The sequence below is a fragment of the Nyctereutes procyonoides genome, unplaced genomic scaffold (genome assembly GCF_905146905.1).
Source record: "Nyctereutes procyonoides isolate TBG_1078 unplaced genomic scaffold, NYPRO_anot_genome, whole genome shotgun sequence".
Classification (NCBI taxonomy): Eukaryota; Metazoa; Chordata; class Mammalia; order Carnivora; family Canidae; genus Nyctereutes; species Nyctereutes procyonoides.
The window spans coordinates 61011359-61037707 of NW_026575052.1; the positions used below are offsets into that span (position 1 = coordinate 61011359).

Genomic DNA, 26349 nt, shown 5'->3' on the forward strand with positions numbered 1-26349 from the left:
AAGAAAAAGGCTTTTGAATATTAAATGATAAACCCACTCTGACTGGTCTCCTTTTGGATTAATAAATCAGTTTAATATACTTCATTTCTTTGTCATTCTACTTAGATTTTACAGGTGGGATATAAACATTATGTTCTACAATTTTGAAAATCTCTATAAACTCATCGATAAAAAATAAAATGTACACTGATTACAAATATAAGAGTTGACTTTTGTCCATACACCTTCTTCATTTTTATTTTTTAAAGATTTTATTTATTTAACAGAGAGCGAGAGTGCACAAATAGGAGAAGTGGCAAAGGTAGAGAGAAGGAACTCCCTGCTGAGCAGGGAGCCCCATGTGGGACTCAGTCCCAGGACCCTGAGATCATTACCTGGGGTGAAGGCAGGTGCTTTAACCAACTGAGCCACTCAGGCGCTCCTCCATATACCTTTACCAAATATCTGTTGTATTTTCTGTCCAAATAGAGCTCAAGTACTCTTATAATAATTCCTAATAATTCATACGGGGTATTTAAAGAATAACACTGTCAAAGCTAATCAACTATCTGCAGATTTTTTTTCCACAGGAAAAAAAAGCAAAATAAAATATGGGAAATTAAAATGTCCAATAGTTGCAGAATGTGGAAAGAGCCACAGAATATGCGTTATGGATGACATTATCCTTCTTTCACATAATCTCTAAGCATATTAGATGGTAGTAATTGTTTATGAACAAAAGTACCTGTATTGATGTAATTAAGTTAGCAGTTCTTTCAAAACCAGTTTTTAAAGATATTTTATAAAAGGGCAATTCATTTTGCTTATAACAAGCAGCCAAGAAACCAGTGTAGCTTGGTTGAAGCTTCTGTACTTTCTGTGGCTCAAAAGAAACTGTCATAAACATGCACATGCAAAGTACAATTCACAAAAATGGAGAATCAAAACATATTATCCCAATTTATCTTCACAACACCCAGAAATTCTTAATGTACTGACATATCGTTAAGTTCATTTTAAAGGCAATAAAATTTTGCTCATCCATACAAAAACTATTAAGCTCTAACTACAATGCTAGCTCCTTGTATTACAAGCGTGATCAATCTTCTCCCACTCTACCAAAAGAAACTGACACTAAACACATAATTACACAATTAATTATTGAATTACAATTGAAATAACTTCTGCAGGTAAGTACAGGATGACAGAGGACTGTCTTCAAGTGGAAAAATAGTAGGAATTAAAGGATACACACAGCACATTATAACTGAACATATTCCAATTTATCAATTACCACATTTTGAATTTTTAAAGAAAGCTTTCCTTTATGCACAAATAAGTCTTCTGACTTTCCAAAGTCACATGCAGATGGACACATAAATACAGAAGGTAAAGAGACCTCCTAGTCATAATAAGGAAATTTAATTACGACTTTCTTTCCAAAATCAAGAACTCAAAGAAAACACAGCATCCAAGCAATCTGACCTACTCCAGATTCTAACAAAGCTGTCAAATAACATTATTAGTTTAAAAATTCATTACTATTTTTAAAATCACATATTAAAAAGTAGTTAAGTCTTGGAATTGAATCTAGATGAATGATAATTCAATATAACATCGCATTTAAGATCAAATGTCCATATGCACCAAATACATGTTTATGAAAAATATAAAGACATAGGTATTTCCATAGAACTCACAAAACTGCTTGTGTATGTAAATACAGAAACACTGTGCATTATCTTTCTGTTAACCATCACAAAATGACCCATGTCCCCCAAAGAACATATAAAGCCCTAATACACATATTAAAAAACTACACTGCTTCATAACAAATTTTTGGAGATGTATCATCCAGAGTTAAAGTCTGTGATTTTTCAGTAAGTATTTTAGGAGAAAGGGCTATTTTAAAAGGATATGACACAAGAAAAATGTAAATAGTGAACACATAAAAAAGTTATCCTAAGAATGAGATAGCACCTCAACACCCATTCGGATGGCTGCTGTCAAAAAAAAAAAAAAAAAAAAAAAAAAAAACAAGAGTTGGCCAGAATGGGAGAAGATATTTGCAAATGACTTATCAGATAAAGGGCTAGTATCCAAGATCTATAAAGAACTGATTCAACTCAACACCCAAGAAACAAAAAATCCAATCATGAAATGGGCAGAAGACATGAACAGAAATTTCACCAAAGAGGACACACACGTGGCAAACAAACGTTCCACATGGCTTGCCATCAGGGAAACACAAATCAAAACCACAATGAGATCCCACCTCACACCAGTGAGAATGGAGAAAATTAACAAGACAGAAAACAACAAATGTTGGAGAGGATGTGGAGAAAGGGGAACCCTCTTGCACTGTTGGTGGGAATGCAAGCTGATGCAGCCACTCTGGAACACAGTGTAGAGGTTCCTCAAAGAGTTAAAAATAGAGCTACCCTACAACCCAGCAATGGCACTACTGGGAATTTACCACAAAGACAGAGATGTAGTGAAATGCCAGGACACCTGCACTCCAATGTTTATAGCAGCAATGTCCACAATAGCCAAGCTGTAGAAGGAGCCTCAATGTCCTTCGACAGATGAATGGATAAAGAAGAGGTAATATATGTACACTATGGAATATTACTCAGCCATCAAAAAGGATGAATACCTACCATTTGCTTCGACGTGGATGGAACTGGAGGGTATTATGCTGAGTGAAGTAAGTCAATCGGAGAAGGGCAATCATCATATGGTCTCACTCATATGGGGGATATAAGAAATAGTGAAAGGGAATATAAAGGAAAGAAGGGGAACTAAGTGGGAAAAATTAGAGAGGGAGACAAACCATTAGAGACTCCTAACTCTGGGAAACGAACAAAGGGTTGCGGAAGGGGAGGTGGGCAGGAGGTTGGGGTGATGGGCACTGAGGAGGGCACATGATGGGATCAGCACTGGGTGCTACACTATATGTTGGTAAATCGAACTTCAAATAAAAACAAATTAAAAAAAGAAAAAGAGTTGGCCAGGATGTAGAGAAACTGGAGCCCTTGTGCAATGAGAAATGGTACAGCCGCTATGGAAAACTGCATGCAGTTCCCCCAAAAATTAAACACAGAATTACCATATCATCCAGCAATTCTGTTTCTGGGTATATACTCAAAAGAACTGAAAGGTGAGTCTCAAAAAGATATTTGCACACCTATGTTCACAGGAGCATTGCTGACAAGAGCCAAAAGGCAGTAGTGAACCAACTTGCCCATTGCCAAACTGTGGTGATCCAAACAATGAAATAGCTATTCAGTTTTCTAAAGGAAGGAAATTCTGGCACCTGCTACAACATGGGTGAACTATGAGGACATTGGTGCTAAATGACATGAGCCAGTCACAAAAAAGACAAATACTTAGGATCCCATTTATATGAGGTATGGAGAGTCATCAAATTCATGAAGACAGAAGGTGAGACAAATGGTGGGCGCCAGGGGCTGGAGGAAGGGAAATGGGAAGCTGCTTAATGAGTATGCTGTGTCAGTCTTTCAAGATAAAGAGTTCTGGAGACTGGCTGCACAGCAGCGTAAACAGACCTAATGCTACTGAATTGTACACTTACAAATGGTTAAGATGGTGAATTTTATGTTCTATGTATTTTACCACAATTTAGACAAAAAAGTTATCCTGTCTAAAAATCAAATATATGCAACTAAAAGCAACTTTTAATGCCATGTTGAGCCTACTAAACTAGTCATGGTGAAATGTATCCCTGTATACCAATTACCAGAGTAACTAAATTAGTATAGTCTTTTAAGAAAGATGGGAGACATATACATAAACATTTCAATACTATAAATCTAGCCTAAGGAATTCACTCTAGGTGGTTTTATTAAAGTAACGGAGCTAATTCACCAGTGACATTCATTCTGCAAACATTTTTAAAAATTGAAAAATCCTAAATAACCAAACAAGAGGGAAATAGTTATAAAAGTTACTATGCATCATTACCTTTAGGAATTTGAAAATTTTGAATTTTAATTATGAAAAACAATTATAGAAATATGATAACTGTCTAAATACAACTCAGTGTTAGAAATCCAAGTATAAAATTGCATATACATTATAAATCCAATTATATAAAAATATACAGTATCTGGTGTGCCTGGGTGGCTCAGTCAGTTGAGCATGTGACTCTTAATTTCAGCTCAGGTCATGATTTCGGGGTCATGAGATGGAGCCCCAACCACATCAGGCTCTGCTCAGCAGGGCATCAACTTGAAGATTCTTTCTGCCCCTCTTCCCACTCTCTCTCTCTCAAATAAACAAAAAAATCTTAAATACACACACACACACACACACACACACGTATCTGGACAAGATCACAGGGTCACATGGAAAAAAACAAATGGCTGCTTTAATGTAATGGAGTTACGATGACTTTTTCTCCCCATCTACAAAATGTATTTCGGTGTTATGATTATACTTTAAAAACAACAGGAAAAGGAGACTGTAAAGAAGAAGAAAACAGATTAGTTTTAGTGACATTAGGTGAAATAAAATAGAAAATGGAGGCTACAACATGGTGTTTTATCTAAACTAAAATTACAAACTTAATCTCCTCCCACCACTTACTTATACCAGTGCTAAATTTCCTTCATTTCTTAATTTCAACCTCTCAACTCCAGGTCTTCATATGTTGTTCCCTCCATTAAGAACCTTCTCCCAGGGTGCCTGGGTGGCTCAGTGGGTTAAGCTCCGACTCCTGGTTTTCACTCAGGTCATGATCTCATAGATCCTAAGACTGAGCTCCAGATCGAGCCCCACATGGGCCTCTGTACTCAGTAGGGAGTCTGCTTGAAAGAGTCTCTCCCTCTGTCCCATCCTCCACCCCCACAAGCACATACGGTCTCTCTCAAAGAAATCTTAAAACAAACAAAAAACCTCTCCTTCCTCCTCTTCACTTAGCCAGACATCAGCTGGAATATGATTTCCTAGCAGTGGTCTTCCTGCCGTCCCTACAGATAAGTTCCCTTGCTCCTGCAGACTCCTACATTCCCCTTTTTGTATTAATAATACCATGCTACTTGTGCAGTAGCTGTCTTCCCAACCAGTTCTGTGCTCTAAGAAGCTACTGGCTGTCGGTCTTGTTCTTGTCTATCTCGCCAAAGATCAACCCAGCAGCAGAATACTTGGAGGCACTCATTAGTATCTGTTAATACTAAAAGACATAATTATTATGTATTCAAAAATAAAATATTTCCTTCCTTAAAATTTGTTTTAAAATCAGATTCAAACACCATAACTCTTAAAATATTTTAAGAAATCAATTTACAGCATCATTGTGTTTCAAAGTTGTCAAGAAAGATTTAAATCTCTTATACCTTGCAATATTCCAAATTAATTTTCTAGCTTTCACTACACCTTGCAATTATTAAACTTTTAAGACTCATGACTATAGATGGTAAGTATCTGGACATTTCACATTAAAATCTAATATAACCCATAAATCTCTAAAACCTAATGAGAAGCAGTCTTGATGCATTCATTTATTCTATTTTTAGGCAGGAAACTTTATTAGGACAAAGACAAAGAGGCACTAGATTATAAGAAAAGCTAACAGTGAAGCAATCTCAAGTGATACATAAAGAGCTATAGCTGTTTATTGCTACTAAACAAATTCAATTGTGCTATATCTAATACCTTCAAAATATTTGTTCAACAGCATCTTAAGATTCTGTCAACATAATTCAAAATAGGAATTGTGCAGAAAGAAATTTCTCTTGACAAAAGCTGAATGTTGTCTCCTTCCCAGGTCATCTCATATTCTAGAAAATCTCTCTGCCATTTTTCTCAAGCCTTTGTGATAAAAGCAAAACCAAGCTGTAAAGCAGAGCAATAAATTCCTTTCTTATGCAAGATATGTGAATCCTATTTCAATTAAGGGAGAAATGGGAAATTTTTCCATTAAAGAGCTAAATGGAAAAAAGTGGAAAGATCACCACGCAGTCTTCCTTTCTCTCCTAGACAAGCCTCCGGAGGGAATGGTGCAAGCTGTCACGCATCGGACCCCATTCATGACAGGAACCCACAGCCAACCCTCATGTGAGGGCTACTCTACAGAACAACTGGGCTGCACCCTTCAAAATCACCAGTATGGTGAAAGATCAAGAACCCTGAGGGACTGTCCCAGGTTCACGGGGAGACAGGGAACTGACAGCTGGACAGGCCCTGCGCCAGGAGCAAATGGGCTCTGCAGGACATTGCTGGGAAACCCAACAACCCAAGCATAGAACATCAGATAAATGTAATTCACCTAGTTAGTAATTTTACTGTGGTTATGAAAGAGAATGTCCTTGTTCTTGAGAACTACACACTGAAGGACAAATGGGAAGAGGAGTGTGATATATGCAACCTACTCTCAGTTCCAAAATAAATAAGTTAATATGTGGGGTTTTTTAAATATGTTTGCAGAAACAAAAACAAAAAATAAAAGGTTGATCCTATTTAAAAAAATTAAGTTGCAAGGATTGGGAAGGGAGAGAATTTTACCTCCTGAGAAGAGATACTCACTAATCAAAGGAAGAAATAAGAAGGAAAACTTTGCAGATCTCAACACTATCATTTTCCACCAGAATGCAGCTCAGCACTGAGTTAGAATAGCACATCTCTTCATTTAGACCAGAACTTCTGATGGCTTACAATTTTTACATCACATTTTAGGAGAAAACACAATAATGACCACCTCTGTAATACAAGTCAAACATTTTAAAGTAGGTTGTTGTTGTTGTTGTTGTTGTTGTTTTTAACAACAGCATTACTTCTGCTAAGGAATCATTTGAGATCCAAGTTCCTCTTAACAAAGTCAGTTTGGGTGTCTAGAAAGGTGAGTGAGGTGATTCTCCTGTCCTGGGCAAAGTTCCCCGTACATATCAGTACATACGCCTATAAGTACATACAAGTACAAAGTTCCTGTAAAAGGTCTAAGTCTGATTTGGGCAAGAAAAAGAAAATCACACCTACTGACTCCGTATGGGACAACCTGGACCAAGACCATGGCAAGATGCTAAGGAAACATCTTTCCTTAAGAGACTCTAGTAACAAGGAAGACTTCCCCTTAGTTAGCAGTAAAGAAACCCTCTTTTAAATAGCTTCTAGGTTACTTACACCACCAGAAACAGTATTTTTGATAATAGAACATGCCAATGAAATACATCTTAGTCATCGTTTCTGAGTATGAATCAATCATATGGCATATAAAGTTTGTTGATATAGTTAAAACAACAAATTCAAGCTGGTTTGAAAATCAAACTCAATTCTGTGGTACCATAATTGTCACGAGTAAGCAAGTTTGCAATTTTCTTCCAACACTGGTAAAACCTGGCCTCTCCTTTCCTAATCTAGAACACTTCACGCTTCATCTACATCTGCACAGCACATAAAGAAAATAACAAAAAGCTATTGCCTAAAGAAAATACACAAGACCAGTTACTGTGAATTTATATAAAAACTTACAGTATGTGTACATGTCCACATTCTCAAATTTCTTTTAAGTTAGAATCAGTCAATATATTCTACCTCACTTTGCATTAGAACATAACAAAGTTAATCAGTGAAGACATTAAACACAGTACTTTACTGGAGATTGTCAAAACACATGCTAACACATCCTGAAACTTCTATTTCTATCCCATTCTTCTAGAATCTGAAACAGGCAACTACATTTTTTTAAAAGTCATGGTGACCCTAAATGTTCCACAATGTAAAACAAATGTAGATGAGTGTACATTACTGTCTTACTGAAATCTGTCCAGTTCCACTGTTTAAAGTTTAACGCCCGAATACTCCAAATGTGTCAGTGGGAAAGAAAACTAGTTCGACTCCACAGTACCTAGGTAATGCCAGCAGAAGTCAGCTTCTGAATTCAGGGCAAAAAAACAGCACTCGACAACCAATTGCCTGCACATGACCACTATCTTTGAACATGAAGTTAATAAACTAACCTATGACTCAGTCCTTGAATTAGGAGAGGGTGACTGGGGCAGGGGAAGAATTGGGAAGATGTTTTCATTCTATTCTGACCCTTTCTAGCCAACAGCTTTAAAGACAGCCTAAAAAGAATTAACTTCCATGGTCACCTTGTCCATCTCCAAAAAAGAAAAAGAGAATATAGTATCAAAACACAATCTTAGAACAATTTTGAGAGAGAAACATAGAGGTTTCGAAATTTTTAACATCAATTTCACACTTCTGGGAAATGAGGAGACAGCTATATAATGACATCCATCATATAAATTGACAGGCTCAAATTCCCTTAATAGAAAATGTCTATTTGTGTTTAAGGCAAAAACTGGTAATAGATAGCTGTCCAGACACTATAAAAAAAAAACCAATGTTAATATATGTAGATTTAATAGCCAGGCCATTTAATAAATATCACTTATTTGTGTTAATTACAGCTGAAGTAAGATAATTTGCCAAGTTTCTTCTGTATTGAATTCACCTATTTCTCAAAATTTTTAAATTCATACTTCAGCCTTTGCACTCAGGAGGGTTTTGCACCAGCATGAGCTCTTGTACTCTACAGATCTAATTTATATAGTGAGTCAAAAAGTAGAATAAATGATCTAACACAGCCTTTCTTTTCCTTTTTCCTCTCCTTTGAAGTGAGTTGAGTTCTCATTTAAGGTTTGTAACATAGCTGTTTCCTAGTTGTAAAGTTATGCCTTCCTAAGTGCCACTGTTGTAAAGTGGTGTTTCCCTAGATCTTCCAAAGATCTCGTTTTACCTTTGTTGAAATTGTATAAACAACTGCACCAAAGGAAAAAAAAATCAGTTACTAAGTTGTGCTTTCCATTATATGCCTTTTGATAAATGAAGAATACCAGAACTCATATATGTAATATTTTCATACAGAAATTCATTTTCAGAGAAGCTACTAATGTAAAAGAGATATGGAATATTTTAAACCAGTGTATCAGTTCTAATTACATGGATTCAAGTATAAACTATAAATCAAACTATCTTCTGAAATTATGAAAGAGATAACGAGATGACTATTTAAGACTATTAATTTGAAATATACATTCCCCTCCATCACTGCTTGCCTAGAGAAGAAGCACAATGAACAGAGAACATGTGCCTACATTTGGAACAAAGGTACCTCTGAAAGCAACCAGGACACAAATTCCAACGAGGAGCAACACACATAGGCCCCAAAGCCCTGAAAACTACACGTGTAAGTTTTCTTAATTTAGCTTAATAGAGACATTTCTCGTTTCATTCAATAGCTGTGTTCCTATAAGGCAAAATTGGAAATGAAAAGTTTCTCAGTGATATATAATCATGAATTTTAGAGCTAGAAGGTTTCCAGACAATGTAGTCCGGTCCCCACATTTAAAACAAGGAAATGAGTAGGGGTGATGGGTAGTGGGGGTGGCATTAAAGAGGTCAAGTCACTGGCCATACATAACATGGCTAGTTTTTTTTGTTTTGCTTTTTGTTCTGTTTTTTTTTTGTTTGTTTTTAACACGGCTAGTTAATAGCAAAGCCAACCCAGGTCTCTGAGACTTTTAAAGACTGCCACTGGAAAACTTACTCTGTCAAAATGTCATTTTAAAGAATTTCCCTTAAGAAGGGAGTATCTTAAAACTATTATAAAGAGACCCTGGTTTGTTATATTAAAGAATTTTAAAGTTCATTTATATACCAAGTCAATCTACATAATGCAATATATTGTGGGTCTAAAATAAAAATGTTAATGTTATGCCTACAAAACCTATGTAAACTGTCATTTTTAAATGGTAATAGCGTAACGACAGTAGGTAAATGGTTTGAAATTTTAAGATTTAACTAGGAAAAGTAATTTAGAAGCCTTACTAAGATTATATTGTAATAGTACAGTAAGTGACATTTATGCTACAAATTTAAATGATTTAATAAAAGGAAACTATATTTTCACAGAAAATGTTTTACCTACAAATCAATTTTGTTTAGATATACATAGATATAGATATGTGTATGTGTGACAAAGAGGGAAAACAAGAAAGAAATCAAATGGACAAAATGTAAACAACTGGTAAATTGGAAAGGCATACGAAGAATTTGGGTTCTGTTTTTACAACTTATCCTGTTACAAGTTTGAAAAACTATCAAAACAAGAGGATACAAAGTACCGAAAATCATCTCCTAACAAAAACTCAATTCTATACTTATATTTGAATACCATAATTGACTATAATGCATAAGAAATACTACATTAAATTCATATTAAATTTCCCATAGCATCAAACTAAGAATTACTCACTTTTCTGCAGCAAATGGTCAAAAAGATGACAAATAAGCTAAAAGTAAAGTATATTCCATTTCCAATGGTCAGTATTAATATAATAAACTAAGAAACCACCTTAAACTAAGAAATTGATCTAATAAATTATCTGAGAAGCAATTTTTGCTGGCATTCTTCAACACCCATCACCTACCTTACCTACAGTGTACTGCTGCCATGGTTCTGATAGCTTATACCCACAGTGTTTCTCAACAGGGACTATTGTATACTGTACCTGGCCCCTGCCCGCTGCCAGTAGGTCTCCCCAGTAATTATGACAACCAAAAAGTCTCCAGACATTTCCAAATTCTTCCTTCTTCCAATTAAAATTCTGATTATACGGTTGACCCTTGAACAAGGCAGGAGTTAAGGGCACCAGACCCTGACATAGTTGAAAATCTGCCTATCACTTCTGACTCCCTAAAAACTTTACTAATAGTGTACTCTTGAGTAGAAGCCTTATAGATAAAGAGTTGATTAACATATATCTTGCCATTTGTACTGTATGTTGTATTTCTACAATAAAGTAAGATAGATAAATGAAAATGTTACTTTGGAAATCATGAGGAAAATACATTTAGAGTACTACACTGCATTTTTTCTAAGTATAGTTGACACAATATTACATTAGTTTCAAGTATACAATAGAGATCAGACAACTCTGTGACTCTGTACAGTACGTTATGCTCACCACAAGGTACCTACCATCTGTCATCATATAGTACTATATTGTATTTATCAAAAAATTCCATATTATAAGTGGATTCACACTGTCAGAACCCATGTTGTTCAAGGCTCAAGGGTATATTCATTTTAAGAATAGTTAACTATTAAAACTTTATCTTCCAAAATCCGAACTTATCAAACATAAATGAGCCTAAATAAACAGATACTTATACTTTACAAAGGGATTTCTTTCAAGATTCCATTAAATGCATGATTCCTCAGTATTCAAAATACAATTCAATGGAAGTTTTTTCTTTAACCTCTACCCAACTTCTAAGGTACACAGCTATCCCATAAAACAAGATATATATCTACATAATTATCCTAGAAAGAAATTTAGCCAAAACTTAGGGAAAGCCTTATATTATTTGTTGCATGATTTTTCTATTTAATAAGACTCAGAAGAATTCTTATGCCACCACTGAGTGGCTTAGTAATCTACTCATTTATAACATTAACTGTTTTAACAGGGGCAGCCCCGGTGGCACAGCAGTTTAGCGCTGCCTGCAGCCCAGGGTGCAATCCTGGAGACCCAGGATGGAGTCCCATGTCGGGCTCCCTGCATGGAGCCTGCTCCTCCCTCTGCCTGTGTCTCTGCCTCCCTCCCTCTCTCTCTCTGTGTCTTTCATGAATAAATAAATAAAATATTAAAAAAAAAAACTTTTACCAAACATTAAATTGTTTTCATTTCAGCATGAACTTTTAGTCTACTGCTCCACAGAATGAAGATATTTGCTCCTACTCTATTAGAAAGCCATAAATATACTACATCCCAAAATATTCACTGCCATTACTCTTTCTTCAGTTAAATGAGAAATGTTTCATATCCAGAAGTGACCTCAAAAAACTCACTCCTTTATTTAGGACAAAGGGCAGGATTAAGCATACTAATGCAAGAGATTCACTCCTGGATTGTCAAATCAGAAGAAAATTAACACAGAAATCCTCTCTTAGAAAATATGTCATATAATTAGTTACAGGGCAAAAGTTTCCTGAAGAAAGTGAAATAAAATATAAGATAAAATTTAAAAATAGAGTATATAAGCTTTATTTTTTCAAGTTAAAATATGGGAAAATAAAATTAAGTAGTACCCTAAACGATCATTTTGGGGGTTTGGTCATTTTTTTAGTTTGTTTTTGTTTAACACATTCCCCCCAAAAAAATCATCTAGAAATCGTTTAGCAATGCTTTTTACAAGAACTACGCCTGTTGTGACAATCTCCATTAAAGATCTAAAAGAACCATTTCAAATTATAGCCAAAGTTTAAACATAACAACTTTCATACATGTATTTCATCTTTGCACCATCTGATAAAACAAAATTTTGAAAAAAAAATCTTGGTAAATGTTTATCATATGCAAAAACAAAACCATTTAAGTGCTGAAAATCAAAAGGCTTTTTGTGGATTGTAATAACATCAACAATCCACAATGAAACACACAACTCATAGCAGCATCATATAATACATTTTCCACAAGATAAATATCTAGGCCTCAAAATTGAACAGAATAAAGATCTAGAATAAAAACTGAAAATTATCCTAAAACATTTTACCAATTCTCTAAGTTTTATGGCTGGGGTACCCCAATCGGTGTGCCAGAACATGCAAACAAACAGACCCCCCTCCACTTTCAGGACAGTTGGGCACAAGTAGCAGTCTGGTCTAAGGTGTCAGAGCCAGTTGCCTCCAAGCCCCAAACAGCTCCTCAGTTTACCCCAAATGCTGTATAACTTCCACCACATCCGACGTGGCTCATGACATTGGAAGGGTTAAGAAATGCTTCAGAGATAAACACATCCAGACATAACAAGTATCAACCTTTCTTTTAATTTTCTAAAGAAATACTGGAAAAAAAAAAAAACTTTAGTTACCCATCATTCTCACCCAATCTAGGTTTGGAAATTCTATCTAGACTTTAATGACATATCTTCCCTTTTTTTTTCTTAAAGATTTTATTTATTCATGAGAGACATAGAGAAAGAGACAGAGACACAGGCAGAGGGAGAAGCAGGCTCCCTGCGGAGAGCCCAATGTGGGGCTCAATCCCCAGACCCATGATCCAGGATCATGCCCTGAGCTAACGGCAGATGCTCAGCCATTGAGCCAACCAGGTGCCCCTCTTCCAATTTTTTAACCTGTACCATGATTCTTCACTATTTTTTTCAAAAACAGAAACTCTGGTATACTCAGTTCCTATCTTTTTGAAAACTTACAACCCCCTAGAAACTGGATCATAACACAGACACTGTAACACTTCCCTAACCTACGGCTGCAGTGATCTACTCAAAAATGACCTCTACCGATAGAGAAAAGCCATCAAGTTGGCAAGAATAAGAAACATAACCCAGTCTATTTCAAAGGAAGCCTACAATGGGCTGAAAACCAAGAAAACAGCTAGAAGGCGGCAAATACTGCCTATAACCTGTCTTTTTCACTTATATTTAACAAAAATGCCTATATGTCAGAGTACTTTTTCATTAATGAAATCTTCAGTTGGTCCCCTAACGGAAATCCTTTTCTTTTAAAGTTTTTTTTTTTTATTTTATTTATTTATTCATGAGAGACACAGAGAGAGGCAGAGACATAGGCAGGGGGAGAAGAAGACTCCCTGGAGGGAGCCCAATGCGGACCGATCCCAGTACCCCAGGATCACAATCATCTGAGCCAAAGGCAGAAGCTCAACCACTGAGCCACCCATGTGCCCCAGCAAAGAGAAATCCTTTAACAGCTCCTTAAGCCCTATGGGATGACCTGCAAACCTCCTGGGCCATCACACCCTAGAACCTAACGGCACCTCCATGGCTTTGTCTCGCCCCATCTCTATGTTCCCAAATGCTCAAATACATGTGCCTTAGTGCCCTTCTCACACTGCTCCACTTCCTCAGAACACTCCTATGCCATACTACACACACACACACCCCTCTTAATCTCCTTTCACATAGGATCATCTTAAATTTCACCTCAAAATAATAATCTGTGGATTAGCTACCACATTCTAAAGGATGTTACTTAGGAACACCCAAATCCGTGCATTATTTATTGAGCACCTATTAAGAGCTCAGGAAAAGTGTTTAGCACAAGTAATAAAAATCTTTGCCCTCTAAGATCTTAAAGATTTCCTGAAGGAAAGAATGAAGAGCCATGTGATTTTAACGTGAGGCAAGCAGAGTGCTACAGGGAAGAAGCCAACAGAGCTCACCCAGCAAGGAAAGTGGTACAAGGATGACAAAGAGGATCACTAGGAACTAGGGAACTAAGCAGAAACTGTCAGTTTTTTGTTTTTTTTTTTTTTTTTAATCTTCACTGTGAAATAAGTAGTTTGGCCTTTATGGTAATAAACCTCCAAAGAAGGCATGTTCATTCTTTGTGGCTCCCTTGTCTTCCTAACAAACACAGAGAAATAACAGATAAAATATAAAAACAAATCACTAAAATGACCTACCTACATCCCCAAACATGTTAAATACCGCTTAATCAGAAATCTCACAGGAACACCAAGTGTGAGCCAACCTAAAGCCACCAGTTCTGGGGGCTGTGGGCCCCAAAATGGGAAAAGGCAGCAGGAACTAAATCCCACAGGGTAACTGCACATCAAAGAGTTGTGTGTGATGCAGGGTCATTAGCCAGGCTCCTTGCTTAGAACCGGAGGGGGGGGGGGGCATCGTCCTGGATTAGGAAACTAGACTGAAAAAGGCTTTTGCTAACCGTGCTGGAGCTACCACCGAGGAGGCTGTTGACCTAAGGCCAGCTGACTGTGACAGAATCTGTGATATCACCAACATCACCATGGGGCTGGTGCTCCGATCCACTAGCACAAGACCCGATTCTGATCTGGGAACTCCAAAGGCAGGCAGAGACAACGGCACATCTACCAGACCAGCAGGGAAAATCACAAAGACACAGACGTAAAAGAAAGAGAAAGAGTTTTCATCAGAATGAGCCTGCAAAACTGCAGAACACGGCGTAAACACCAACAATATCAACTACCACAATTTAAATTCACTAAGACAAAATTAAAATGCTAATCAAGTGACCTGAAAAAGACTTTAAAATAAGCACATAAAAGATCCACAAAGAGATAAAAGAATAATTTTTAAAAATTTTTAAAAACAAGCAGAAACAAGAAAAAAACTAGTGGATATAAAAAAAAAAAACTAAAAATCTTACAAGTGCAATACAGCCATTATAATTCACAAATCACAAGCTGTATGTGGTTCAGGTGATTTATTATTAGTCGCCTAACAAGCTATCCCACGCCTCTGCCTTTGACCACACAGGGCTCTAGATTTTTCAGGGCAGCAGTACACAGGACACTGTTACACACTAAGATTCAAAACTGAAAGACACAGGGTACCTGTCCTTAAAGAACTCTCTAACCGTTTTGCTAAGAGAACACTAAGATTACAAAGTAAAACAAAATGTAAGTTTTCCAAAATGTAATAAGCGTTTTTAAGTTAAAATGCCTGGCATTTTTTGGTTTTCATAAACTCCTATTACCATCTTTACTAGAGTCGGCACTTTTAGACAAACATTCTCACAAAATTTCATAAGAATGAATCTGAAATATCAAAAGCCGCTTCTTCTTTAATCAGTATTTGAACTCGGCTAGCAACTATCCTGGTTTATTCCAAATACACCACTGAAAAAGTAACCCACTGAGAAGTCTTGAAAATCAAAGCACGCTTCTTACAATATCATCCTTAGTGAAAAGCACTCAGAGACTTCACATCAACAACAGCTTTGTTTTCATTTATCAACTGCCTTATTATTTCAGTCGATAAGAATAACTACCCATATTAAGATAATCATTATGAATTACATGTGAAAAGTTTTAAACTCTCTAACATTATATTTCAGTAGGAAACGCTCACTCTATTCCAAAGTTCCCCTAATCAAAAACTCTGTACTTTTTAAAAAGTACATCAAAACTGTCATATGATCACAGGTTAAAAATCTTAATTCTTTCCTCACTCTCTAAAAGTGAACAGTTAGTACAAAATAGTAAAATCTAGCTATCCTATTCACAGGAAGAAGTGGATTGGAATGGCAGAAAATATTACATATAGTAATAATTCATATACACAATCACACCATCCCCTTACAACTGAGATGATGCCATGTCAAATTTGTAAGTCTTACAAGATAGACTTGGTTCTCATTCCACCAAAGACATTAACAAAGAGACTTTTTTTTCTTTTTTTTGCTTAAATGTAATACTAACCTATGTTATCTAATGATTGAACTTCACAAAATTAAACCCCTGCTAATTATGGTCAATTTAAATTTTCCCTCTTCATATTTCTTTCTTTTTTTTTTAAGATTTTATTCATTTATTCATGAGAGACACAGAGAGAGAGAGAAAGAGAGAGAGAGAGAGAGAGAGAGGCAGAAACACAGGCAGAGGGAGAAGCAGGCTCCATGCAGGAAGCCCGACACGGGACTCCATCCCAGGTCTCCAGGATCAGGCCCTGGGCCGAAGGCAGCGCTAAACCGCTGAGCCACCAGGGCTGCCCCCTTTTCATAATTCTTTTTTCTCCCACTCACCCCCCTCTGGCAACCACTAGTTTATCCTCTATATTTATGAGTCTATTTCCCTCTTCATATTTCTAACAAGTCACCTTCCAATGACTAGTCAACAGAATATTCTGGGTAACAAAAGAACATAACTAAATCAGCCAAGAAACTAATGACACAAATTTTTTCTCAGCACATCTAACTTCTCAGAATAAATCAAACATCAGAAAGTATCTATATCTCCTTGTTTCAGTAGAGACAGGTGTACAATTGGGCTGAACCAGATTATCTAATCTCTGATGAAGTGACATAATTCCAGTTTGTCCAATAACAAACTCTAAGTACTCTGCAAATGCTACTGAGGCCCCTGAAACGAAACAAACACGGAGACACTTACTCATGACTGGAAATGTCTCTGTAGGCTGTCCCAATCAGAGAGTAAACCAAAATCTGCTTCCCAAGGCTTCTCAGAAGAATACATGTCCTGGTCAGAAAACAAAGAGAAAAAAATCATCTTTTCTAAAGGTCAGCATTTTAAATAAAATTTTCTAAAAGGAAATGAAAATAATTTGGTTTCCACAATTTCCTATTTGCAGAAGAATGCTCTAGTGTAATCTAAATATAAAAAATTACCAATCAAACTTTAAAACATTCTTATCTTCCCTTGTCTATAAGAAGTCATCTCAAAAGCAAATAATATGCATGAAGTAATTATCACACAGAAACTTATTAACAGGTGACCTCGGTCTTCACTTACTAAAATCTTATTCCCTCTCTCTTTCCCAAATAAGTACTAGAAAAGAAACACTCCATCTAAGGTAGATATAGCACATCACACATGCTACATTTATTTTGATTACATATAAATAATTCATATACACTATCAAAGATCACCAATGTTATTGCTATAAACTTCCTCTAATAATGGACATTTTCCTCATTATAAAATACAGTTTCATTGTTCTAAAAAACTGGAGGGATGCCTGGGTGGCTCAGTGGTTAAGAGTCTGCCTTCAACTTAAATGTAAAAAAAAAAAAAAAAAAAAAAAAAGAGTCTGCCTTCAGCTCAGGGCGTGATCCTGGAGAGACCGGGGATCGAGTCCCACATCAGGCTCCCTGCATGGAGCCTGCTTCTCCCTCTGCCTGTGTCTCTGCCTCTCTCTCTCTCTCTGTGTGTGTGTCTCTCATGAATGAATGAATGAATGAATGAATGAATGAATGAATAAATAAATAAATAAATAAATGATCTTTTAAAAAAATTGGAAACAGTGACAAGATAGAAAAAAAATTCTCTTTCCACACAGAGCCACTATATCTACCCAATTATGTGGGGCACATTTCATTTCCGGGAATTTTTTGTAAGCATTTTTAAAATACACTTTATAAGTACTACAAAAAAATGTTTTATTGGGTCCTTTTCACTTGAGTATACAAAGCATCACCATGTATTAGTATAAATATGAACTAAATCTTCCTTACTTAATATATTCAAGAAAATAAGGCATAAGATAATACTAATGTTATATTTAAACATATGCATGAATCCACAGTGCTTCCCCAAATCTAATACATAAAATTCCACAAGTAACTTAAGATTTGATACAAAATTTACACTGTGCTTCCTCACATACAGCTTTCTTCACTAACTGGAGAACTACTTTTTGCAATTATAAGAACTGACAATTACTTTATTTTTTATATCAATTAAGAAAACAGCATAATACTAAGGAATTCTGATTCTGAAATAGATTAAAGTTAGGGTAACATTTTTTGGAGAAATAATGCTTGTCCCATCTATATACGTTACTCATGTCATGTAATATACATGAAAATACAAATTTACAAAATGAAAATCTGTATGCACAGCATGATTCATAGACTGTAATTACCAATGGCACATAATCATAGTGCTGCCACGTAATCACCTGACCCACATCCCACACGCTTTCTTCTTTATCTATGCAGTAAATACTATGATTTTCATTTCTCGATAACCCAATTATCCCAAAGGAAATGAGAAGTTGTAGGGAAATCTAAAACAACCTATAATCTACATGTTAGTTTTAGAATACACGATGAAAGTTTCTCCCTATAAATACACTTTCTTGATGGTGCTTCACTGAGTCTATCAGACCTGTCTTCCCTGCCAGGGAACTATGAGGTCAAGATGCTGACCCCTGGAGCATGCTGAATGATAAGGACATGGGAAGGCAAACCCACATCACAGATACACAAAGTAGTTCACAGATGATCCAGGAGTTTACTTACTCTTGTAGAGTCCAGTCTCTTTGGCCTAGAGACTTTTTGTTCCTGTTTATATCTAAGATTTTTATCTTAAATTTAAAATTCCTAAATGGCAACATCAAAGCACTCTGTACTAAGTAGTATGCCCCTCCTACCCATAGTCATAAAATACTGAAGAAATATGTATCCAATGACTGAAGTTCCTAAGATATCAAGAATTTTCTTAGCACTATAAATAGTAACCTCAAAAATGCCAGGATAATAAAACCTATAAATAGTGGAGTTCTAACCTTATCATCTAAAGTGATAAAAAATACTTTAGAAATATGCAACAATGCATGTATTGGAATTACTGTAAAATGTCATGGAGTAGCTCTCAGAAACATACTTTGAAATTACTTATAACTGAAGTCACTGGTTCAAGATTCCTTACCCTAACCACAGCTCTAAAATGTTTATCTTCCTATCTACTCTCAAAGTATAAACTCTTTAAGCAACAAGGTGGTTCAGAAGCACCTAAAATTTGCACATTCTCTCTCTCCTTCTCTAAGTGATCTCTCCTCCCACTGGACATACAAAAAAGAGGAAATAAATTATCTAACTTTGTTTTTCACACTATCCAAGAGGGAAAAAAGTAATTTGTCTTAATTCCCAGTTTCTCATAAAAAGTATACTGGAGTAGGGATCCCTGGGTGGCGCAGCGGTTTGGCGCCTGCCTTTGGCCCAGGGCGCGATCCTGGAGACCCCGGATCGAATCTCACGTCGGGCTCCCGGTGCATGGAGCCTGCTTCTCCCTCTGCCTGTGTCTCTGCCTCTCTCTCTCTCTCTGACTATCATAAATAAATAAATAAAAAAAACTTTAAAAAAAAAAAAAAGTATACTGGAGTATTTCCATAAAATCTGGGCTTTGTACATTACCCTCAGCATGAGAATTTATACTCGTGCTAACCTAATACAGGTTCTTTCAAGTGACTCCTCTAACTTTTGATATACTTGAATAGTGAGCCAGCCTAAGGATAATCCATCCTGGGATCCCTGGGTGGCGCAGCGGTTTGGCGCCTGCCTTTGGCCCAGGGCGCGATCCTGGAGACCCAGGATCGAATCCCACATCGGGCTCCCGGTGCATGGAGCCTGCTTCTCCCTCTGCCTATGTCTCTGCCTCTCTGTGTGTGTGTGTGTGTGTGTGTAACTATCATAAATAAGTAAAAATTAAAAAAAAAAAAAAAAAAAAAGGATAATCCATCCTGACAGGGAATTCAGGGTCTACTTGAAAGTCAAGCAAACTCCCCCAAGTCCTTTTCTTTATTGCAGGCACTACACGGCCTAAAAATAATTTCTGACACTTTTAGAGAATTAAAACCTCTCAAAGGATCTGAAAGGATTTCTGGTTTTTATAACATCAGATAATCTATTCTAGAACTAGCTCAGCAGTCCCAATTTTGATTATTTTAAAGCTCAAATTTAACAGAATTAGAAACCGCAACACACAGTATCACATTCTATTGTTTCTAATAACATTCTTTCAGGAGACTAAATTAACAATAACTTATTTCATTGTTTACTAACTTCTCCTACTGAAAGAATTACACAAGAATGTCAATCCCCACTACAAGCCTATGGGATCTCCGTCCTTTCACTCTCATCACAAATCACAATTTAAGAAAATCAAATTGAATCTTGAGAACAATTATGCTAGGTGAAATAAGCCAGTCATATATAAGACAAACATCCTATGATTCCACTTATATGACGTACCCAGAAAAGTCAAATTCAGGAACAGAAAGTAGAATGGTGAGCGCCAGAAGCTGAGGGTGGAGTAATGGAGAGTCAGTGTTTAATGGTGACAGTGTCAGTTTGGGAAGATGAGAAAAGTTCTAGAGACAGATGATAATTGTTGTACATCAAAGTCAATGTACTCACTGCTACTGAACTGGATACTTTAAAAAGGTTAAAATGTTAAATCTTATGTATATTTTACCACAATACAAAAATATAAATAAAAAAAGAACCAAATGTACCTATAGCTCCAAAAGAGCAAGCAAATCCTAAAGTAACAAATTCATTACAAAGAATCTAGGTGTTTGTTATTAATAAACACCAAAACCAACCACATAGTTTTAAAATATTTGACTATACAGGAAAAAGAAGTGGCTACCTGAGAAATAGCTAGGACTCACTATTTAGGTTTTTTAAATCCCCTCAATTAAACAACTAACACAGGCCCTATTAAAACCAGAAGTGAAACAAACACTTTCAGCATTGAATGAACATCAAAGTCCCTTCCTACCCCTTCACCATCACCATTCCCTATGATTTCTCACATTCATTTGGCTTTTTCTGTCCATCTGTAAAATAATTCTCTCTAAATATATACACCTTTTCATTCAAGTGTTCCTGTGTAGGTAAAATACTTACACCAAGAAGGTGAAGATGATGTGTAAGACTTTAAAAATTTTAGCCACGGCTCCATTTTTATCTTTCAGCATGCTTAAATTTTTTGTAGAAAAAGGAGGATGGCAAAGAAAGTACTTAAGTTATTTTTCCTCATAATTTTTAGCTTCATGGCCACTTTCCATTTAAAGAATTTCCACGGTTCTGCTGTGAACTTTCCAATTTTTATCATTCAAGATAAGTACTTCCCCAACTAAAAGTACAACTGTCAGGTATCTGTTTCTGAGATTCTCGTGTCCAAATGGATTGTGAACCCTCTTGCTACATGACATCAAACATATTTGATAAAGGACAAGAATTATCCTTTCAGATGCACAGCAAAGCTCACAAGCAATAAAGAGAAATCCTTAGAAACCATAAAAAATGAACAAAAGCTCAGAGAGAGAGAGTGATCAGTGGGCAAAGAATCCAGCAATGGGCTAAAAGGCATCTCACAATCTCCCATGACCAAGTTGCACTGTCCAATACTGTGACCACTAGCCAGCCATATGTAGCTTTTTAATTTAAATAAAACCACGTACAATTTAAAATTCCATTCCTCTGTCATACTACAGACATTTCTAAAGTGGCTATTGGTTACTGTGTTAGCAGAGATGTGCAACATCTCCATTATCATAGAAAATTCTATGAGACAAAGCTGAAGGGCTCTCAGTGTTATGAGTTATACATGGGACAAAGTCAAAGCTTCACACTATACAACAAGGGAAGTCAGACTACAGTTAAGCACATAGAGCCTGGCCCCTGAAGCACTACACCTTCAATAAAAAGATAAGCTATGGAAAAAAAAAAAATCTGCCCCAAAGAAGAATGAAGGAAAATTCTCTCCAGAGTCTAGGTTTATCAGTGTTGGGGGAAGGAGAAGGGAGTTTTCACTAGAAATCATCCTGAACCAAAACCAACCTTCACACAGGTTTCAAGTTCAAATCCATACATTTGTATGTTATAAAACTCTCAAGCCTAGAAATCAAGTCACCCTAGTGTGACAGTGTCCTCAACTGTGAATTCCCTCCAGGAGAAAGTACTCTTAAGCCAGGTCTCACATCATTTCCACAGACACAGTTACAATAAAAATTAGCTCAAACTTCAAAAACTATGCATAAGCAAGATTCAACAGAAATAAGTAAACTAATCACAAAGACGTTACAAAGGAAAGAACAGTAATGTTTCAAAATACAATAGGAAATGGAAAATATGAGCAAAACAGAAGGCAACAGATTTGGAAAAGAATCAGGTGAAAAATAGGATAACTAAATTAAACCTCAATAGACAAGTTCAGCAAAGCAGCAAATTCTAAAGAAAGAATTAATGAGCCAGATGATAGATCTGATAGCTTTTTTTTAAGTTTATTTTTTTAGTAATCTCTACATCTAATGTGGGGCTCGAACCCACAACATGGAGATCAAGAGTGACATGCCCTCCCAACTGAGCCAGCCAGGTGTCCCTGGAACCATATGACAGGATCTGAAGTTTTTCAGAATGCACAAAGAAAGATAAAAACTATATAAAAGACAATTAAGAGACACAAAAACTATATTAAAACATCTAATATGTTTATCTAATTGGCGTTTTAAAAAGAGAACATTAAGAATGAGGGAGAGACAATCTGCAGAGAAAAGAGCTAAGAATTTTCCTGATTTGATGAAAGATACTAATGTACAGACTCAAGTTCAGCAAATTCCAAAAAGTATAAATAAAATGGAAACTGACACCTAGAGATACCATAGTGAAACTGTGAAACATCAAAGACAAAGAGTTCTTAAAAGCAACTAAAAATAAAAATAAAAGCAGGTCACTTACAAAGCAACAATTAGACTTCACACTTGATTTATCAACTGAAACAACAGAGGTCAGAAAACACTAGAATAATACCTTCCAAGTTCTAAGAGGGAGAAACTGGTAACTATATAACTCTATGCTCAACTCAGCTAAACTATCTTTTCAAGAAAAATGACAAAATAATGAAAATTACAGACAAACTGAGGGAATATACAGTTAACAGATCCTCACTCAGGAAGCTTCCATGGGCAGGCCCGGGTGGCTCAGCGGTTTAGCACTGCCTTCAGCCCAGGGTGTGATCCTGGGGACCCAGGATCGAGTCCCACGTCAGGCTCCCTACATGGCGCCTGCTTCTCCCTCTGCCTGTGTCTCTGCCTCTCTCTGTGTCTCTCATGAATAAATAAATAAAGCCTTTAAAAAAAAAAAAAGGAAGCTTCCAAAACTGTAGCCACAAAGTAGGAAAATGATGCCAAAGAGAAGGTCTGAAATACAGGAAAGAATGGTGAGAAAAAAAAAAAAAAACTAAGTAAATGCAAACAAATATTAGAGTATGATTTCTAAATCAGGAAACCGGGGTGGGGGGGAAGGAGAGCTAAAGTACTGGCACCTAGCACATAACTGAGCCCAACCCACAGCTTATGGACAAACCCACCCAAACCCATCAGAGACTGCCAAATTCATGAGCTAGAAATAAATATATGTCATTGTACACCACTAAAATTTTGCAGTGGTTTGTTACATGGCATTATTACTGCAAGAGATGGCTAATACAGAGAATAAGAACATTAACTTTATTTTTTTAATATTTTATTTATTTATTCCTGAGAGACAGAGGAAGAGAGAGAGAGAGGCAGAGACACAGGCAGAGGGAGTAGCAGGCTCCACGGAGTGAGCCCGACGTGAGACTCGATCCTGGGTCTCCAGGATCAGGCCCTGGGCTGAAGGCAGCGCTAAACCACTGAGCCACCAGGGCTGCCCAGAACATTAACTTTTAATGGGAATTAAGTTTGTGAGTTTTAGTTTTACTAAAAAACTTCACTCACTAAATCTGTGAACATACACACATACTGAGATCATTTACAGAAATTTCCAAAATACATAAAATTAATGATAGGTTTTTTAGGGACATATACACATATAATGTAACTATACAGAAAAGTAAAAGAATGGTAGACCTTAAAGTTGAGGCTGCTAGATTCCTAGGGACAAGCAGTGGAATAGAGGAGAAGCAGGAAGATGTGATCCAAGGGAGTACTGATAATGTTCTATTGCTTACTTTGAAGGAGGCAATAGGATGGACACTATTACATTAGACCTTAGGCAACACACATCACACATAGCTTTTGGTATTCATGTAATATTTTATGATATTTTAATATGAAAAAGCAAAAATGTTCCAATAAAATCAGAAGTATAATAATTATAAATAAAAGTAACATGTGTACCCACCTATATAAAGGAGTTAAATGCACTTAAAATCTTTAAACTATAATTAAGAGGCAGAAAGAGTTGTAGTGACTCATTCATTCTTTAAAAGTAAAAGACAATACCAAGTGATAGGCAGCTCCACTACAAATTACAAGAGAGCTTTCCATGTGCAAAGACTGATGATTATACATTACCCACACTAAAAGCAGCAAAGAGTTGTTACTTGTTACTGTCTGAACTCAGCCTTCTGCTCACTAAAGCTTCTCATCTCACTCTCCGAGTTGTACAATCCAAGTTCATTTTCTAGTAGAAATTCCTAGATCTTGTTCTGTAACACTGCTATGTGTTGAACTGCCATCCCAAGAAAGAGCTTAAGAAAATTTCCTTCAGTGAAGCATTATTTGTAACAGAAAAAAATATATAAACAACTTAAATGTCCAATAATAAGGGATGGACTGAGGCACCTGGGTGGCTCAGTCGATTGTCTGCCTTCCACTCAGGTCATCATCCCAGGTGGAATTGAGCCCTGCATAGGTTCAGAAGGGAGTCTGCTTTTCCCTCTCCCTCTGCTGCTCCCCCTGCTTGTGCTTTCTCATAGTGTCTTTAAAAAATAATAGTAATAATAATAATGATGATGATGATGATGATGGATGGACTAAATGAACTGTTATTAACGTACATGTAATGGACCCTCATATATCCATTTTTAAATGTCTCAAGAAAATTTAATGACAGGGAGTGAATGAATGTTCCACAATGTACTTTATGCAACTGTCCCACAGTCAGCAAGAATTGTCAGAAAAGATACCTCAATCAATTTAAATTTATTTCCCAAAGGGTTATAAACCAAACTTTAAATGACTAATGTTAGGTTTTTAAGTTTAAAACAGATAAACAATACACAAATTTACTTTGCATTCAATAAATATTTACTGAGCAGCTCTTATGAGCCAGGCAGTGTTTTAGGCTCTTGGAGACACAGCCAAGAACAAAGCAAAGATCCTCTCCCAGTGGAACTTACATCACAGTAATTCTCGTATCTTTTTTTTTTTAATTCAGACTCATAATTCATTAGTTCAAATATATACATATGTCGAGGCACATTCCTAGGTAATATCTTCTCATTCAGATAAATAACTTCAAGTTAATATTAAAGTCATTATTCATTGATGCAGAAAAGTCTCTCCACTGTACTTTCCCAATTCTTGGGCATTCTACAAAAAATGCTCTTTCTGCAATGTATAGCCCCTGAAACACAATGTTAAATTTGAAAAGGTTTAAATATTTTCCCAGCTCAAGAGAAATAAGGCAGATTTTCTATCATTGCTAGAATGAAAGGAGGTCTGTTTATCCTGTTCACTAAATCAACAACATGCTTCCTGCTAATAGGATCAGAGAATGAGATGGGTAAAATGTGAAATCATTTGATTTCTTCGTTTTGTTTACACGTGTATGTTAACGAAGCATCAGATAAGAATGAGGTCTAATTTCCTCTTCTGCAGGTAGAATTTGAGTTAGGTTTCCAGAAGGACTTATCAAATTCTAGTAGCCATACACCGGTAAACAGGTCAACCTCTAGGTATTTAGAAAAACAAATGTCCTTTCCCAAACTTCTTAGTTACAGAGCCTTTCAAAGGCAGCTCATAATTTGTTCACATGTTGTTATTTGCCTAATGTACTTGATACATACTATCAGAACTGCACATAATGCCTGAGCTCTACAGATAAAAGCTAAAATGAAGGATACAATATATCTGATTTTCAGAGGCCTAGTATCATTTAAAAAGTCAGCTAACAATTCCAGACTATCTCTAGTTAGATTCTAAACACAAGAATCCATCCATCCATTCAATAAATACTTATTCAGCTAGACAATATGCAAAACCATCCCAAGGGGGTTGAGATTAAAAAAAAAGAAAAATCAAGAT

The 26349-nt window shown here is 36.2% G+C and overlaps 1 protein-coding gene across 4 annotated transcripts in view; it reads right to left on the reverse strand.

Annotated features, from left to right (window-relative positions):
* USP6NL (USP6 N-terminal like) overlaps window positions 1–26349 on the reverse strand; it is a 172390-nt gene that overhangs the window by 135829 nt on the left and 10212 nt on the right. For all 4 annotated transcript variants that reach the window (XM_055331117.1, XM_055331114.1, XM_055331115.1 and 1 more), the window contains exon 2: window positions 16920–17006. In XM_055331117.1, coding sequence (XP_055187092.1) covers window positions 16920–16923 — 4 coding nt within the window. In that variant the 5' untranslated portion in view covers window positions 16924–17006. The remainder of the gene's footprint in view (window positions 1–16919; window positions 17007–26349) is intronic.